Source organism: Drosophila yakuba, chromosome 2R (genome assembly GCF_016746365.2).
Source record: "Drosophila yakuba strain Tai18E2 chromosome 2R, Prin_Dyak_Tai18E2_2.1, whole genome shotgun sequence".
NCBI classification, from domain to species: domain Eukaryota; kingdom Metazoa; phylum Arthropoda; class Insecta; order Diptera; family Drosophilidae; genus Drosophila; species Drosophila yakuba.
In genome coordinates, this window is record NC_052528.2 from 11439299 (window position 1) to 11455803 (window position 16505).

Below are 16505 nucleotides of genomic sequence, written 5' to 3' on the forward strand. Positions count from 1 at the left end.
CTTGGCTGGCCTTTTGTTTTGCAAACAAAGCAAAGTGGGGGCCAAGCGACAGGAAGGGCGGAATGGCTGGGGAGGCCACGGCGGCAGCAAGCCATAAATCAATTGGCAGCGTAGAAAAATTGCAGAAAATTACTTGATATTTACGGTCACTGAGCACACAATAGAGCCCGGCCCCTCCCACTTTTCGCTCTTCCGCCCAACGCCCACAGAAAGCAACAAGTATTGCCAGGCATCCGTGACACTCAGGGACAGCGACAGGACATTTGCTGGCTATAATTACACTTGTACCTTGCGTCGGGCCACATGTCGTATTAGTAATAAGCGCCAAGGCCAAGGACGTTGCCCAATGGGGTTACGGGTTGTCTTTTGTTTATTTAATAAACTACTGACAACTGATTTACGGACTTGGCTGACTTTGAAAGTGCAGACTGCACACTTTTTTCTAAGCGAAAATAGTTGGAAGAAAAACAGGAAAGCTAATAGGTCTGCACTTTGAACTGCATTTGTTTGAATATTTTTTGTTTATTTATTTGATATGATTTAGTGGCTATATGATTGCATTGCATTGTATTAGAATTATCCCTACTCTTAGGCACCGCCTGCCTAGAACCAAGTTACAGTTGTGGGAAGTTTCCCAGATTGCCATGGCAAGGATCCCCTCTGGTACGCACCCATGTACCGCTCGGTATGATGCACTGCTCTGCCGACGCTCTCCAGGAACTACTTCCAGCTGGGGCACTAAAAGCAAATGAACTAGGGGCCTGGTGGCTCTGCATGTAATTATTCTGTCATCCGAGGTGTGTCACCCAGCCGGAGGAGCAGGAGCCCGAGGAGTTGCCTAGAAGAGGGCTGGCCTGGATGGATGACAAAGGCAAGAGGCAAAAAGACAGGCGGCCAGCTGGCCTTGCCCTCTGACCCGGAGCCGTGTTGTTTATGGCCACCCAGTGCTGTACATGTGCCGTAATTGCATTGTTGCCGTTGTAATTACAGGCAAACATGCAGTTAATTAAAATCATTAAAATGCCTTTGCCTTCGTCTTTTGCCATTGAGCCACTCAGAGGAGGTAGGCGACTGTGTGTGTGTGTGTGTGTGAATACCTAGAAGACAGCTGGGAGGAGCGCATTAATTTCCGCTGGGGGGGGGGAAAGGATGTGCCTTTCCAACTGTCACAGCGTCGAGTGTAAATTATTTTGGATTTTTCCAGCGTGCCTGGCACAGACTTTTGTTTGAAACTGTGAAGGTCGCCTCATGTCGTCGTCTGGCACGGTTTGGGGCAAGAAGGAATCCTTGGATTGATTTTGATTAATGCTCCGGCAGTCGCAAGTCGAGCAAATCATTTTTACGCTTGCCAAAACATACCCAAGTGACAAGCTCGTGCAAAGTCAAAATCAAATACCGAGTATATATTGCATACATATGTGCGCATCAATGGCGCTCAAAGGACCAACGCGTCAACTGCAGACATGGCAACCGTGTCCCTTAAATTCTTAATTGTTATTGCTTGGAGCTTTATTTCCTCACGCTTCATCAGTCATGAACTCATGCTATTTCGAATGGCACCTCGTACGAGTCGTACACCACCAGATGAACCTTCTCCAGCAGCGAAAGTCCTTTTAGTTGGGCATTCTTCTCGCTCTGCAAGCATAGCAGACCCAGTTCCATGCGGCACTTGGAACAGTGCAGGTTCTGAAACTGCTCCCCATTCGTCTCCCGGATCTTATCCTCTTGGATCAGGTTGAAGGTCCTGCTCAGGAGCAGGTCGTAGGGCGTCTCATTCACTTTGGCACTCTTGTAACTGACGATATTGCCACAGTAACGACACGCGTAAGCAACTTTAAAGGCAGACATTTGAAATAAGTATGCTTGGTTCCTTGATCACACAAAATGTGAACTGGCCTTAGGCATTTGCTTCAAATAATTTTAGAAAGCCATTACAACGCTTTTTATATATATACTTAATGGCTATAAAGGTAAAGAGCTGTTCTGGGTTTTTTGTACTGTATAGATGATAAATCCCAATTTGACCACTTAGAAGTGAAAGCACATTGGAAAAGCAGTTCCCAAGAAACATAAATACATAAGCCGAACTATTGATGGCAAATCATTTGTGCCAAGTCGCCCCATCATTAAGTACGAACAATCGAAGAGCACATTAAGCATATTTGATGCTCGGCGGCAAAGTTGATTGCCAACACAATGCTGTATTCATGGCCGGTCACGGCACTATGTCCTGCAACCTGCGTCCCCCTCCGGGATCCTTCTTAGATTTTTAGATAATTAATGAGTTTAGGCCGAGTTCTGGGATGGGGTTCTGTGCCTGGGAGAAGTGTTGCCATCATGGTCATTTGCTTATGCGTCTGTTTGCAGCTGTTATTTTATTTAGGCTCTCGCCTTGAAGATAATTTGGGCACGTGCTTTAGATTTGCTAGGTGTGTGTGTGTGTGTGTGCGAGTGTCCTTGTTTTGGCCGGAAACCGGAGTGCGGTGGTGTGGGTGCACAAGAGGCACACGCACCCACTTTATGCTCGGATAATTGCGAGCATTTGTCTTGGGCGTACAGCCGAATCCAAATTCAAGCCAAATTACGGACTCGGATTTCTAACTGGCGCCACAGCAACGGGGCCAATTAAAAATGTATGCTCCCTGAGTGCCAAAATGTGTTATGCGAATTCAATCAATAAACTTCAGCTGCTTTTATTTGGTTTAATGGGTTTCCATTTATAACCCTTTTAATTGCCGCAATGCAAACAAAACGGGTATACCAATTGAAGCAAGCTTTATCAATAGGAATTTTAGAATATGTATAATAAAATGTAGGAAATGGCATTAGAAACGCGTAACTTAGCCATTTAATTGGCACAAAAATAACCAATTGAATATGATATATGATGGATACAGAACTAATGTATCAAATCAAAACCATTTTAGCTAAAGGAGCCAAGAGTCCAAGAAATCCGATCGACTTAATGGTTTTATTTTTGCGCGTATTTCATTTGGTGAAATGTCGATCTGAAATTTTATACCTCAACTACATAGTTATATTTCTAGTCATTCGAGAACCAAAAGATTAAGCCAACTTTTTACAAGTGGTCCAACTAGAACAACAAATTAATGAAAACTAACTTGAACATTCCCAAGTTTCGCAACTTTTTTCCCTCTCTTTCGCTCTCTGTCTAGCCTCTCTTTCTGTTGCTTTTTGACTTGTTTTCGGTCTTGTTGGAATATACAGCTTTAGAAGGCGCCCATATCCACCATTTTCCTCCGACCGAAATTGATGAAAACGAAATTGATGTTGACTCCTGGGTGAAGGGGGATGGAGGAAAGGATGTCTACGTCGATGCGGTTAGAGCTGCCTTTTTGGCCAAGTAACGTGGACTGGCAAACGGAATTTTCGGAATGGGGAAAGCTTTTAGCAGATACTTTACGCAAATCCCAAGGGAAAACATTGGCCCACTTTCTGCCACTCTCAACCACTCTCTGCCACAGCGGCCCCATCATTAAAAGTTAAAAAGGATTTTCAACGGATTTACGAATTTGAAGCTGAGCCCGAAAGACAAACAAAGCCATCAATTTACATATGCGAGCAGGTCAGAGCTGAAATTATCAAATCCTGAGCTCCCAGACGTCGCTCCCTCGGCAAGAAACAGAAACAGAAACAGAAATACAGGAATTCAAGAAACACAATTTAAGATGCAGCCAGCGTCTTGGAGAAGGAGAAAACTGGTGGCGCCTCCATTGCACAGAAACAAAGCCGAGCCAAGACTGTCAAGTAGTCGTCGTCGTCCCGCATCCACTTACGCCAGTCCCAGTCGCAGTTCGAGTCCCTCGTCCACATCCTCACCATCGTCCTCGGCCATTTCCACTCGTAGTCATCGTCGCAAGGACCTTGAGTTGTGCCTTCCATGGCTTTTGCCTTTGTTGTGCTAAACTTGTGGATTAGCTAAATGCAGGCTGGGCATGCCACGGCATGCAGGCGGCTTCATTCCGGTAAGTCAACCCGGACAACAGAACCTCCCATCCAACCTGCCGCCACCCAACCACGTCGCCATCTCCTCCATGAGGACGCCCACTTAAACCTAAACATTTCGCCTTGTTGGGTTTTTATGAGCTGCTCATGTTGGCGTTTCGCTTTTCTCGTATTCCTACTCGGTCTTTCATTTACTTACACCTGATGTTTGGCCTATTCTTACGTGCTCCTTGAAGAAGTCCTGCCCTACCCATTTCTGAGCACCCTTATAATTCCTAATGACAGAAAATGTGCGTTATCATTATTTGGAAAAGTGGACGGCAGTAAATTAATGTCTTGCGGGCATTGACTGTTGAACTACGGCTTTATACAAATTATTATATTATTGAAAATCTTTGCGTTATCATTACTTAAAAAAGTGAATGGCAGTAAACTAAAGACCTACGGGGATTGACTGTTACTATTATTTTATTATTGAAAATCTATCCGTATTCAAAAATCTTTTCTTATAAATAAAATCTTTTCTTATAAATAAAATATTTTTGAGACTCAAAATCGTGTGTATATGGCCACACTATACATCGATTGCCGGTACAACGGTAACGATGTTGATGTACATTCAAAACGATTTTAGAAACGGTAACATCCTTTTTTGGCAGCTGCAAAAAATCAGCTGGTGACGAACCCGCCCCTAATAACTCGACTTGAAAATCAGTTGAGCATCAGGTAGCAGTCACTTTTAGCAGTCTTTTTGCATCTCCTTAATATACATACAAAATTGCAGCGAAAGTCGCAGCTATGCAATTTTTTATTGCGCTGACATTGATTTTAGTCTTCAGTTTGGATACCACAAATGGAAGCTGTGAGGGATCTTTGGATTTGGAAAATGGACGGTTCTTCACTCGATCAAACAACTTAGTGATTTTCCAATGCAATCGGGGATTTGTCTTGCAAGGAAACTCAATACACACCTGCGATCGGGATGGTCGCCTGCGCGAGAAGAAACCATTTTGTGCCAGTGAGTGTTGACAGTGTACACCCTTTAAGATCGAACTAACCTAATCTAAATAATACTTTTAAAGTAAATTTCATAAAATTATCCATACTAGTATCAACAAGATGTAATATTTTATCTTTATTTTGATAATTTAAATTATCCATACTAGTATCAACAAGATGTAATATTTCATATTTATTTTCATTTTCAGGGCGAGGATGCGAAAAGCCTGAGGATCCTACAAACGGATATGTTTTGGATAATCCCTTGAAGGCGGAAATCGTGTGTTTGGACGGTTTCGTTCTGTATGGTAGTCGCACTGCCTTCTGCGATGGAGATAAGTGGAGCACGCAGTTGGGAGCTTGCCGGAGGAGCAACCACACAATGGACCACTCCTGCGACTTCGAGAGCGAGGACCAGTGCGGCTGGTCAGCGGAGGAGACCATCTGGTTACCCTGGAAGAGGATCAGTGCGGTGACCGACTTTCACCACCCCAGCACGGGACCCCGATACGATCACACCATCGGGAACAGTTCAGGTGGACACTATATGCGCATGGAGACCCAGATCGAAGCTTATGGCAGCTATCACTTCTTATCACCGATCTATCCGAGATCCCTCTGTTTGAATGCCGCCTGCTGCTTCCGGTTCCACTACTTCATGTTCGGAGCTGGAGTGGACAGCCTGGTGGTGTCTGTGAAGCCAGCGTCGCTGCAAGTCGACGACATGTGGAACAGTTTTAGGTCCAAGTATGTTAAACAATTTATTTTAGTTTCGCTAGGTACTATGGATAAGCTGTAAGCCAGGAAGATATTATTAGATTTGCATATCTACTTCATTTTATATATGTAATTTTAATTTTTTTAATTTTTCTTCAGTTCCAGCAAATTTGAGATAACTGGCTCGCAGGGAACGCATTGGCTGGAGCACACAATCACCATCGACAAGATGCATGAGGACTTTCAGGTGGTGTTCACCGCCACGGATGCGAGGTCGCAATTCGGGGACATTGCCATCGATGACGTAAAGCTGATGACGGGCAGCGAATGTGGAGTGGGTGGATACACTACCACCACCACCACCAGCACCACAGAACCTGCATCTTCAGGGATGTCCAGCAGCGAGGAGCCACTGGTCTACGACATGATGAGCTGTTCGTTTCGCTGTGAATCCGTTAGTCCGGGAAGTCCACTTTTTTCCGTTGACGGTATTATCATGAGTTGCGGGTGTGACGATTCCTGTATTCTGAACAATAATTGTTGTCCCAACTACTTCGAAAAGTGTGTGAAGGGGTTGGACATAGGGTCAAATGTTATTCTGAACTCAGCGACCACATCAACTACCCCGAGATCGAGAAATACAACGACGAGCAAAGTATCAAGCATTTCTGTAACAACAACGAGAGGTTCCACAACTCCAAGGACGATTACAAATTCAACAACATTACCAAGAACTCAAATAAGTACTAAAAAGTTACTGACCACCCTGGAAACTTCAACAGGAAGAACAACACCCACAAGAAACCCAAGGTTGCCTGAACCTTCAACAGTTAGTAGCCAACACATAACAGGTAAGCATTAAATACATTAAATATTAAGTCTTTAGGTATATTATATTGAAAATCCTGCAGAAACCACTACGACTGATCGGTCCAGAAAGGATTACCAGCAGGACAACGCAGGTCAGATGGACATGAGCATAAATGTGCCGCATCCAGCTTTAATAGTGATGTACCTGCTCATCGGCGTAATCCTGGTGATAGTTGTAGCCAATCTCAAGCAGCTATGTAAGATTCTTTCCAAGAGCTCGAGCCGTAATAACGAGAAGGTAGTCAGTTTCAAAAGGGCATTCGAGGGTCTGAGAAAGCCGAGGGGAATGTCCCAAAACTACACTGGCATGGATCAGCATTTGTGCAGTGCCCTCGACGAGGATTTGGATTACTTCGAGGACATGGACATGAACATACGCATGGTGACTGATTTATGAGGGGCTTATAAGGTTCCAATTCCTTACCCACGACGAAACTTGAAATCATATCAAATCAATAGCATATCATTGTGACAATAGTATTTTTAAGTAATCGATTGTAATCTGTGACAAAATAGATAATAAATGAGATACATAAGAATTTGAAAATATGTTTGCCCATTTGTTTGTTAGGAGAGGTGGAACCAGAGAGAGTGCTATAGTTGAGTTCCCTAACTATAATTTTCAAAAGTGTGGGCGTGGCGTTAAATTGGGCGTGGCAAACAGTTTTTTAGAAAGTCGATGGAAATTTACAATACAACATGGGTCAAGAAACGTTATATTTATATTATATTGATAACCTAAGCTATTTGCCAAACAATATAAATTTTCAAAATATTTGGCCATCTATATTAGTGAGGTTATTCGTCTTCTACCTGCTAGAAAGTTAATTAAAGTTTCTTTATCATTCAATAAGTTCACAAGGCATTCAATCCATTTAGTGCGCTAAGAATTCCCCACCAAAAACAACCCCTTCCCAATTACCCCCCACAATTGAAGGCATTTAATTAAAATACATTTGGACAAACCCCGCGGGATTGCCTGTCCATCTGTGTCGCCTAATGAGACCTTCGATGGGCGGCCCATTCCGTTTCCATTCGAGTGCACCCAGTCACGCAAGGAGGTGGGCGGCACCACGCCCCCAAGCCCGAGCATCCAAGGCACTTGAATGCAATAGGCTGGAATAATTCGAGAGGGGATGAGCTGACCCCTGACCCCAGACCCAAGACACGATGCCCAAGAAGGCGCTACTCAATGGGGCGTTAATGAAATAATTAACGCATAAATACAATTTGCTGGTCAGAGTTCAAGGAAACAAGAAGCGACCAGCAAACGGCCCAAAGGGCCAACAAATTCACCGCAACTGCTACAAAGCCATCAATTTGCCAGTCCACTTTCCACTACACCCCACAGCCCCCCACTTTTCCAAGGATCCGATGAGGCAGTGAAGCATGCAATTTGCTGCCTTATTTATGGGGCCCAAGATGGTCGCGCTGGCCAAGCACAAGAAGCCATGGGAGCTACGAACCGCCCAAAAATCCGGCCTTCCGACGCGGAAGCATGAGCAAAACTTTTGCAAAATAAAAGTTTTCCGCTATTTGATTTGTTGGTCATTTGGTTTTCCAGTTCAGCCCCACACACAAAAACGAAATCAAAAAAAAAAACTATTGAGCCACAGCCAAGCGAACCAGTTAAAGGCATTAGCCGGAGATCGGAGTAAAAGTTACTCCCTCGCAGGATTCACAGCGACATCCACTGGCTGCATCCACTGACAATAAAATTCAGCAACTGTTTGGCTTGCACATCCTGCTGCGCTTTTGTTTGTCGAGCAGCGAAAATTTACAATTTCTGGCTGGCGGTTCGCCGTTTGCAGGATGTTCGCCGTTGGCCAGGATGCGCTAGAAATGGCTTCACTTCCTCCTTCGCTGCCTTATGGCCCACAGCCGGAATTTAAGGGCGCCTTTAAGAGGCACCTCCTTCTCCGACCTGCACTGCCCCTGGATTCACGTTTGATGTGATGCCCGGCCCCGGATTGTTTTGCCAGTCAAACGAGTGGCTCTAAAAATACCCAAGCCCAGCTACCCGTTTCACTTGTCAAGTGCAGAGATACACAAGCACTCCTTTAGAGGTTTTGGGGCCATTCGTGTCCTTTGTGCGGATACACAAAGAAAAATCTCCACCTCAATTTTTGATATTTGGACAGCGGAGTTAACTGAGGAGTTTTTAAGCATGGATCCTAAACTAATCGCTCTAGTGAAAATTATACGTTAACTAATAACGAACATGTAGAAAGTGGACTTTTAAAGATATACAAAAAATAGATTATACCAATAAAAATGCAACTTATGTAGCTATAGACTTTTCTCACTGTGCACAAACAAACGCTTTACTCCATCGCCAGAAAGCATACATATAATAAACATTATTATGACTGGCACTGTCCGAGTCCGTGTCCAAGTCCCGGTCACATTGTGCTGACTCCAAGGGAGGAAGCAGATGGCTCCGCACCAGGGAGAGATGGAGGCCCAGCTAAGGGGCTGGCATAAAGTTTCACGACGTTAAGTGGATGATTATTTGCGATATCCAGGCAAAACCAGGATACGAACACGGATATGAATGCGTATGCGGGCACATCCTTGATGCGAAGGACACTCGCCGGTACACACATGGCTGGATTCGCTGGCAGTTTAATGAAGGTCCTTCGGATTTTACTGCCCCTTCGGCGCCCACAGACCGCCACTTGATTTTTGCACACCGCCTTGGGGCGATGATTATGTGTTAATGGTCATCGCACGCGTATTTTTTTTATATCGATTGCCAAATTGGCTGCTAACAATTGATGTATGTTGGCAATTACAAAGCAGGCATTTCTCATCCAGTTTGCGAGTCTGTGCCAAAGTTTCCTCATAAATGCGACTCGTAAATCTTTGTCGATGCTTACAATAGTTTTTCCTAGTGCTGCCCTTTTCCCACCATGCCCCCTCCCTTTCCAACCCATTTCAGTTTTTGATCGGAGGGCAGCTGACCAATCGAGGCATTCAGCAGCAGCCAAAGCCATAAACATGGGCCACCATTGTCCGCTGTATGCGAAACGCTGGCTCTGACTGTGGCTCTAAATGCGGATGTATCTGGGAACGAGGATGTGGCTGTATGGATCATTGTGAACGGCGGATGCGGAGGCACAAATTGCTGTTGCCCCAGTTTCGGTACAGTCCAAGTACAGTCCAACCGAATTGCACACGCTTCAATTGAATCAGTGGGTTTACTGAAAGCACGAAAAATTTACCTCTATGGCTACTGAAAGTAATACAAGAACTCAACAATGTGATGTATAAATCTTTAATGCGGTGCTGCTTCGTTTTACCTTCTTTTAGTTAGCAAGGTCACACTAGTCGCATTAGTGTAACCTAGACAAATAAAATAAGGTATAAATATGTGCATTTCGTTGCCATTACAACATTCCTAAACTGATTTTATTAACTGGTATGAGGCAAATTCGTTGATTGGACACTTTAATATTTAATATTTCTAAGTAATCCCACATAAAGCTTAGATCAATAAATTTCGATTATTGCGAACAATGCCTGCGATGAAAAGCAGAATCCACTTAATTTTAATTTACACCCGAATTTGAGATAAATCATGGCCACGTCATGCATAAATTTACGACGAACAATGGCACAGAAGCGCCTGTGCCTCTGTGCCTCCCTCCCCTTCACCATTCATCGAGTGGGAAAGAAGGATACTGATACAATATAAAAGAGCGTGAAACCAGACAAAAGGAATCGCTCCAATTAACGAGCACAAGCCCAACATAGTACATGTACCATGTAGGCAGATTAAATCGAATAGACCTGTTTAATCAGTTTCAGGTTCGCATGCCAATTTCTATGCTTTTCCTTCGCTTCGATTTTTTGGATTGCCTGCCCGTTTTCCGCACCACTTTGCCATAAAAAGGAAACGTAATCTTCCACTTCCCTGGGCGTCGTTTGTCTGCTTCGGCGACGCTTCAATTTAAGAAATTAATGCGAATTTCGTCTTTTTTACGGCCTGCCAGCGGGCGCGGCCAATAAATCCACGCCTCACATGCCCCGCGGCGCTCGTAGGACGCGGAGATAGACCAGGAGCAGGGCAGATGACCTGGCTCCGGAGCCGCCCCGCCCAAATTACGCCAAGCCCCGGGTCTGGCCTCCAGGGCCACGGCAACGGATGCCAGGCACATGGTTCTGCCAAAAAATACACGTTAAAAGCGTGTTTCGGCTAGCGACAGGTCGTGTTTTTGATGCTCTATAAATTAAAATGCCACAAAGTGTCAAAATATAGAAGGATAAGCGTTGAGCAAAATTTCTTTAAGCTAAAGTTTATTTAGGTGCCTTCCCCATGTGCAGTATTCGCTGTTGTCTGCATTTTGAATTTAAACTTCAGTTATACAAAAAGTTTCCACGGAACACTCGGCGTATCCGTAATATAAACAACAGAGCTCCGTAATTGAGAGTGTTTAACCTTAAAAAACTCTGAACTACTTTTAAAGTACTATAAAAATATTTATATATTATACAAATTATTTTATAAATATTTTGTATAAGCTCTTCCCATTGTACAACGAATATACATCAAAGTTACGTCCCTACAGACTTAATACTCATTCGCCTTTAATCAAAAAATATTTTCCGCAATATTTCGTAATTCCATTGAAACGAAAATGTTATTCGCGCGAAAAATGCCCTCTGATATGTAAGCGTAGCTTCAACAGTTGGCGTGGAATTCTACTTTTCATGCAGGTCCTTTTTATTGCCGCGCCTGCCATTGTTGTTGCTCTTTAATTGCGAGCGTCAGGACACAGGCGTTTTACGGCCTTTTGTGAGGAACCCGAAGGGCAGAGGAGCCCATGAACAGGAGGAGGAAGAACCGAGTTTCTGGGGCGATAAGGAGGATAAGGAGGCGACAGGAGCCTGGCAACGAGCAATGCCTATAAAACTGAGGCGAGGGGCATGATGCAGTGCCTCCCGCGGACGAATCAGTGGGTGGCACGTGTTTGGGGAGTACGAAAGTTTTTCAATTAGTCGGCCGGAGCGGGAAAATAGAGTGCACGACTGAGGTGGATACAACCTTATAGCTCCGAACGCTGGACAGGCTTCATTAGAGTTGTTTGCCGGGTGATTTGGGAGCTCTCCATGTGGACGCCACTTCCGATTAGGCAGTCAAGTAGCGTTATACGCTTGTTTCTTCTTAATTAACTAGAAATCTGTTGGTTGTTTCGTTAGCCCTTTGAGGCGGGTATTATTGTTGATTCCAATAACATTATTATGCCAATAAAGTTCTTAGGATAATTGACAAAAGCGGAAATTGACTTTGCATTCTCTGGCTAATTTCCGCACAATCTGTCACTTTGCCGTTCCTCTCAGCCAATAAATGTCCGAGGGCTTAGTCGCTTTTCTGGGTCCTGACAACCCGCTGATAGCGAACATTTTCATCAACTCAGACTTGGATTTTCCAGAGACCCTTGCCTCTGGAATTTATCTGCAAATATTTGGGGAATGTTACAAATACGGAAAATTAACATAATTACAGCCGGCAACCCCTTTTTCTAACGGGGGTCTGCAGGTGTAGTCAAGGCAACGCCCTGCGCAAGGCCCCAAAAATACGGCATCGTAATAATTTCTTTGCATTCGCATTTTACGAGGAGCCAGAGATACAGAAAGATAAAGGCAGTTGGGGCGGCATCGCACACCCATCCCATTTCCCCACGCGCAACGCATAAATTTACTTGCTTAAACAACCCAAAGAGCAGGCAGCTCCACTGGAGGGGTGTTTTTTGGGGCCATCAATGGGGTGGGCGGTTTTTCATGGAGGTTTTCCAGACCCAAGCCCAGGGGCTCAACCGCAACCCAGCTGCTGCTCATCAAAATTGCATGGGCTCGGAGGTGGGCGAAACGATGGCGAAAGTAAAACCAAACAAAGCATGCCAAAAATTATCTCGGTCACTTTTCAAATACACGTTCTGAACACCAAATCCCCAACATTCTTTTTTTGGTGGTTTTGGGGTTAGGTGGTTTCTACACACGAAGAAACAGGTCCTTATAGCAGAACAGTTCATTAGAAAACTTTATATACAAGAAAATAAATTAAATAAAAAAAGGTTTTAATTGGCATTCAAAAATTCATCTTCACAAAGAACCCTATTGAGCCTGAGAGTTAAACATATCAATTTCGTGGGCTACGTTTTTGTCGGTGCCTTGGAATTCCTGGTCCACCGCTGCCACCAGAGATCCGCGTTGTTCTCTGTCGCTAGTTCAGAGTTCAGTTTCCCCAAAGCATTTCCCATTCATGGGGTCAATGGTTCCGTCTCGCGACGCCCCCACCCCATTTTTCCGCTTTTCGATCCACTTTCAAGTAGTAAGTGTATGTATACAGTGTTGTAGAACCCATACTGAAGCACGAACGCCCCTGGCCCCGCCCCTCTGCCACGCTGGACAAGTTGACAACACTGTTTACCTAATGTACCGTTAAGCTGCGCACTTGATGCCGTTATCTTTGCGCTCTTTGTCCCTGCCGTCAACATGGAAATTATATTCTTAATTTCAGGGCAACATCCAAAACTTTTGGCCCCGACTTTAAAGAGCCTAGCAACATTCGTTAAAGTCGAGGTTTTATAGCTTAAGATGTAGTTTTCTTAGTGGTAAAATATGCGCATGGTTGCCATAATGATTTTAGTTTTAATATTAAGAGCTAAACAATCATTAAATTTATATATATTTTATTATTATTTATTATTATTAAATGTATTTTAGCATCAAGCAACACTTTCCAAACGTAAATGGCCAGGAAACGTCCTTGTTTAACACATAACTCTTAACATAATATTCCAAGATTAATTTTCGATGGCCAAATGATGGTTCCAGAAATGGGTACAGGTCATGATTTTCCCGAAATCAATGGTACCATTGAGTTTCGACGCTGTAACAAATAAGCCAGCATCGATTTTAAACTGTTGGCTGGTTGAACTTTGGCAGTTGGAAAAAGTTTTTTCATTTGCACGGGCAAACAAGAGTAACACCACACCCGAAATGGCAATGAGCATGGAAATCATAATAATAAGCGAAGGAAACCAAAGCGAAAAAGTTGTAAACTTTTTTACTGCTGTTTATGATGTCCCGGACTTATTTAATCGATAATGCCGAATGATGTCCTGGGCGCATAAGGCGCAATAGTAACAGGTAACAAACCAGTTTCATTTACCTGAGGAAATTCCTCAAAGGACGAGCAGGCGGGATGAAATGGCCTTGATGGGTGGCTATGGGCGGTGGCAGCAGCTAAGGGAGGACTGTAAAGAGATTTCGTTGCCGTCACAGAGCTCGGCAAGGTGAAATTGCCGAGCGTGGCGAGCGGCCGACTGGGAAAACCTTCGCCAGCTTTACACGCATGCCACGCCTAATGCAGCTCCTCCTGCCCCTTTTTGCAGGTTAAGGTCATCACCAGCAACAGCAGCAGCAAAGCGGCAGCAGCTGCAGCAATGTTTGCCGCAATTTTATGCTGCAGACAGCTGCATTAACAATGGCAATGAAACGCAGGCAGAGCCCAGCGAAAGCCCAGCCCAACCCAGCATCCTTCGTCCTGCGTTCTTCTTCGCTACATCCGTGACGTTTAGCCGTAAACGGATTTATAGCAGCTGGAAAGGCTGCCGTGGCTGCTGATTGCGCCTTGAAAGTGGGCGGCATTTCAAGGCCGCTCTTCTGGCACTCGTTTACGTTGTCATTACTTTTAATCCGACGTATTCGTGGGGCATGTGGAGAATTAGCGCGGTAGGTATGCGCCTTAAATGCGGGGCGAGTTTGTGTGCCACTAAATAAAAGAAAGCCCACAAAATGCAGGCACAAAGGCATTTTTTGGCGTTGAGCACTATGTGCTTAAGTGGTGCTTGAGAAAAACATGGCTTGGCTTGGACGAAAAGATGAAGGTCAATAGCGGCGACAAACTATCTGAATCAGCAGATATGCAAATTCGAGTGCGCCAAAGAAAATATTCAAAAACTTAACACCCCACTTGCACAGGTGCGCCATCTTTCGGAATTCGTTTGTGGATTAGCATAGCTTTCAATCATGGTTTGGGTATGTGCTGCAAAACAGGGCTGGAATGTATATCTACTACTGTTAAAATAAAGTAAGATAAAGTAAGATAAACTTTTCAAAAGTAATACAATTACAACAATTTTAGACTGGAATATAAGCAAAACTATTCGACGAACAACCACTGCATGCTAAGCAATATTTTACTAATACAATCAACTGTGCTGATATGCCTAACATTGGGCTTAACAGAGTCTGCATTACCGCCTTCGTTGGATTGGTATTTCGGCATTGCTCTGCGACGGTCCCACTTGCAGCGCCCACGGCAAACGGTCACTCTGAATCGTTCTTTCCTTTTTCATCAACATGGCTGATCAGGTAAGATTCCACGAGAGTGTGCTGAATAAATGAAATACGCGGGTTAAACGGCGGATGCAAAGCCGAAGCAAAATGCCCGATGAGGTGTAAGTGACGAGTGAGTGGACAAACCTATGGAATAGCGAGCAAAAGCCCTGGGAAGCGCAGCCTGGACCAGCTTCGCCCTAACCCCACTTTAGCGCATGGTGTCGCCAATAGTGAACACGAAATGTATATTGCAGCAAACCGAACGCTCGTTCCGCAAGCAACACGCGGTGGTCGTAGTGCGTCGCAAGAGCCCCAACTTGAAGAAAAGGCCCCGTTTCTACCGCCAAATTGGCCTGGGCTTCCGCGCTCCGGCGGAGGTAAGAGGAACACGAACAAACCACGACTAATGTTGCGCCCCCTTCGTTTGTTTCCTTTTCACGTCACCCCACGCACGCTGAATGTTCCCGCCCGTGCCTGCCGTCTGCCTGTTGCTCCGACACCACCTTGAACCCTACACACGATCCCAACCGACCGACCAACTAACCAGAACGAGCGCGCCTTCCAAAAACAATTCGGTGTCAACCTAAACCGCAAGGTCAAGCCCGGCATCACCAAGAAGAAGCTGCTGCGTCGCTCCCGCGATGTGGGACTCGGTTTCAAGACCCCCCGTGAGGTGATGCCCAGGATATAGCCCTTTAAAGCCCAAGAATTCCCTCACTAACAACATTGTGTACTCCATGTTATAGGCCATCGATGGTACCTACATCGACAAGAAGTGCCCCTGGACCGGTGATGTGAGGATCCGTGGTCGCATTCTGACCGGCGTGGTCCGCAAGGCCAAGATGCAGCGCACCATTGTCATTCGGCGCGACTACCTGCACTTTGTGCGCAAATACAGTCGTTTCGAGAAGCGTCACCGCAACATGAGCGTCCACTGCTCTCCTGTTTTCAGGTAAACATATCAATGAAGCTATAATTAATTACGTTTTCCCATCTTCATGTTATGCTAAACCAGAAAATGATTTAGTATATTTTTCATTGAAGATGTGAAAACGAGACTAAATACCTTATACTCTGATGATAAAATCATGACGGTCTTCATAAAACAAATTGCTGAAAGAACTTGACTCTTTTTACTAAAAGTAAAAATACTGAAACTAAGCCTTCGGCTACCTTTGTGCTAATCCTGTACGATCTTTCTCTAATCCGTCCAATTTCTTAACTTGCAGAGATGTTGAGCATGGCGATATTGTCACCATTGGTGAGTGCCGTCCTCTGTCCAAGACTGTGCGCTTCAACGTCCTGAAAGTCAGCAAGGGTCAGGGAGCCAAGAAGAGCTTCAAGAAGTACTAGAGCGGACAACTACCATTCGGGCGATAATATTTGTAGCAATTATTCTTTCTGAATAAAACAAAAAAAAGTAACTTTAACCATTGGTTTTCCCCAGTCTCCTCTCATTTTCCACAGCATTTCAGCAGCCGTGCAACCAGCTATTTCATTAAAAGGTGTGTAAAACATTTTTTTTTGTAAGACATCTATTAACTGGCATTCTGATGATAAAATCATGACGGTCTTCATAAAACAAATTGCTGAAGAACCTTGAC

At 44.5% G+C, this 16505-nt stretch overlaps 3 protein-coding genes across 4 annotated transcripts; 2 read left to right on the forward strand and 1 right to left on the reverse strand.

The window, feature by feature from the left end:
* Positions 1–1491: 1491 nt before the first annotated feature.
* Positions 1492–1886, reverse strand: LOC6530162. Its single transcript, XM_002091068.4, has one exon. The coding sequence runs from the start codon at positions 1846–1848 to the stop codon at positions 1540–1542; it is 309 nt and encodes a 102-aa protein (XP_002091104.1). The 5' UTR covers positions 1849–1886; the 3' UTR covers positions 1492–1539.
* Positions 1887–4575: 2689 nt separating this feature from the next.
* Positions 4576–7099, forward strand: LOC6530163. The gene is made up of 5 exons (XM_002091069.3): positions 4576–4692; positions 4751–4984; positions 5175–5712; positions 5842–6533; positions 6594–7099. Exons 2-5 carry the CDS (start codon positions 4765–4767, stop codon positions 6947–6949), a joined length of 1806 nt encoding a protein of 601 aa, XP_002091105.1. The 5' UTR covers positions 4576–4692; positions 4751–4764; the 3' UTR covers positions 6950–7099.
* A 7747-nt stretch (positions 7100–14846) lies between these two features.
* On the forward strand, positions 14847–16331 carry LOC6530164 (40S ribosomal protein S11). 2 transcript variants are annotated; one of them, XM_002091070.3, is made up of 4 exons: positions 14847–14934; positions 15449–15574; positions 15648–15853; positions 16131–16331. In XM_002091070.3, the coding sequence occupies exons 1-4, from the start codon at positions 14923–14925 to the stop codon at positions 16252–16254; spliced, it is 468 nt and encodes a 155-aa protein (XP_002091106.2). In that variant the 5' UTR covers positions 14847–14922; the 3' UTR covers positions 16255–16331. The 2 variants fall into 2 exon arrangements, with proteins under 2 accessions (XP_002091106.2, XP_039229349.1); XM_039373415.1 differs by lacking the exon at positions 15449–15574 and adding an exon at positions 15156–15278 and having other exon boundaries at positions 14901–14934.
* The last annotated feature ends 174 nt before the right edge of the window (positions 16332–16505 follow it).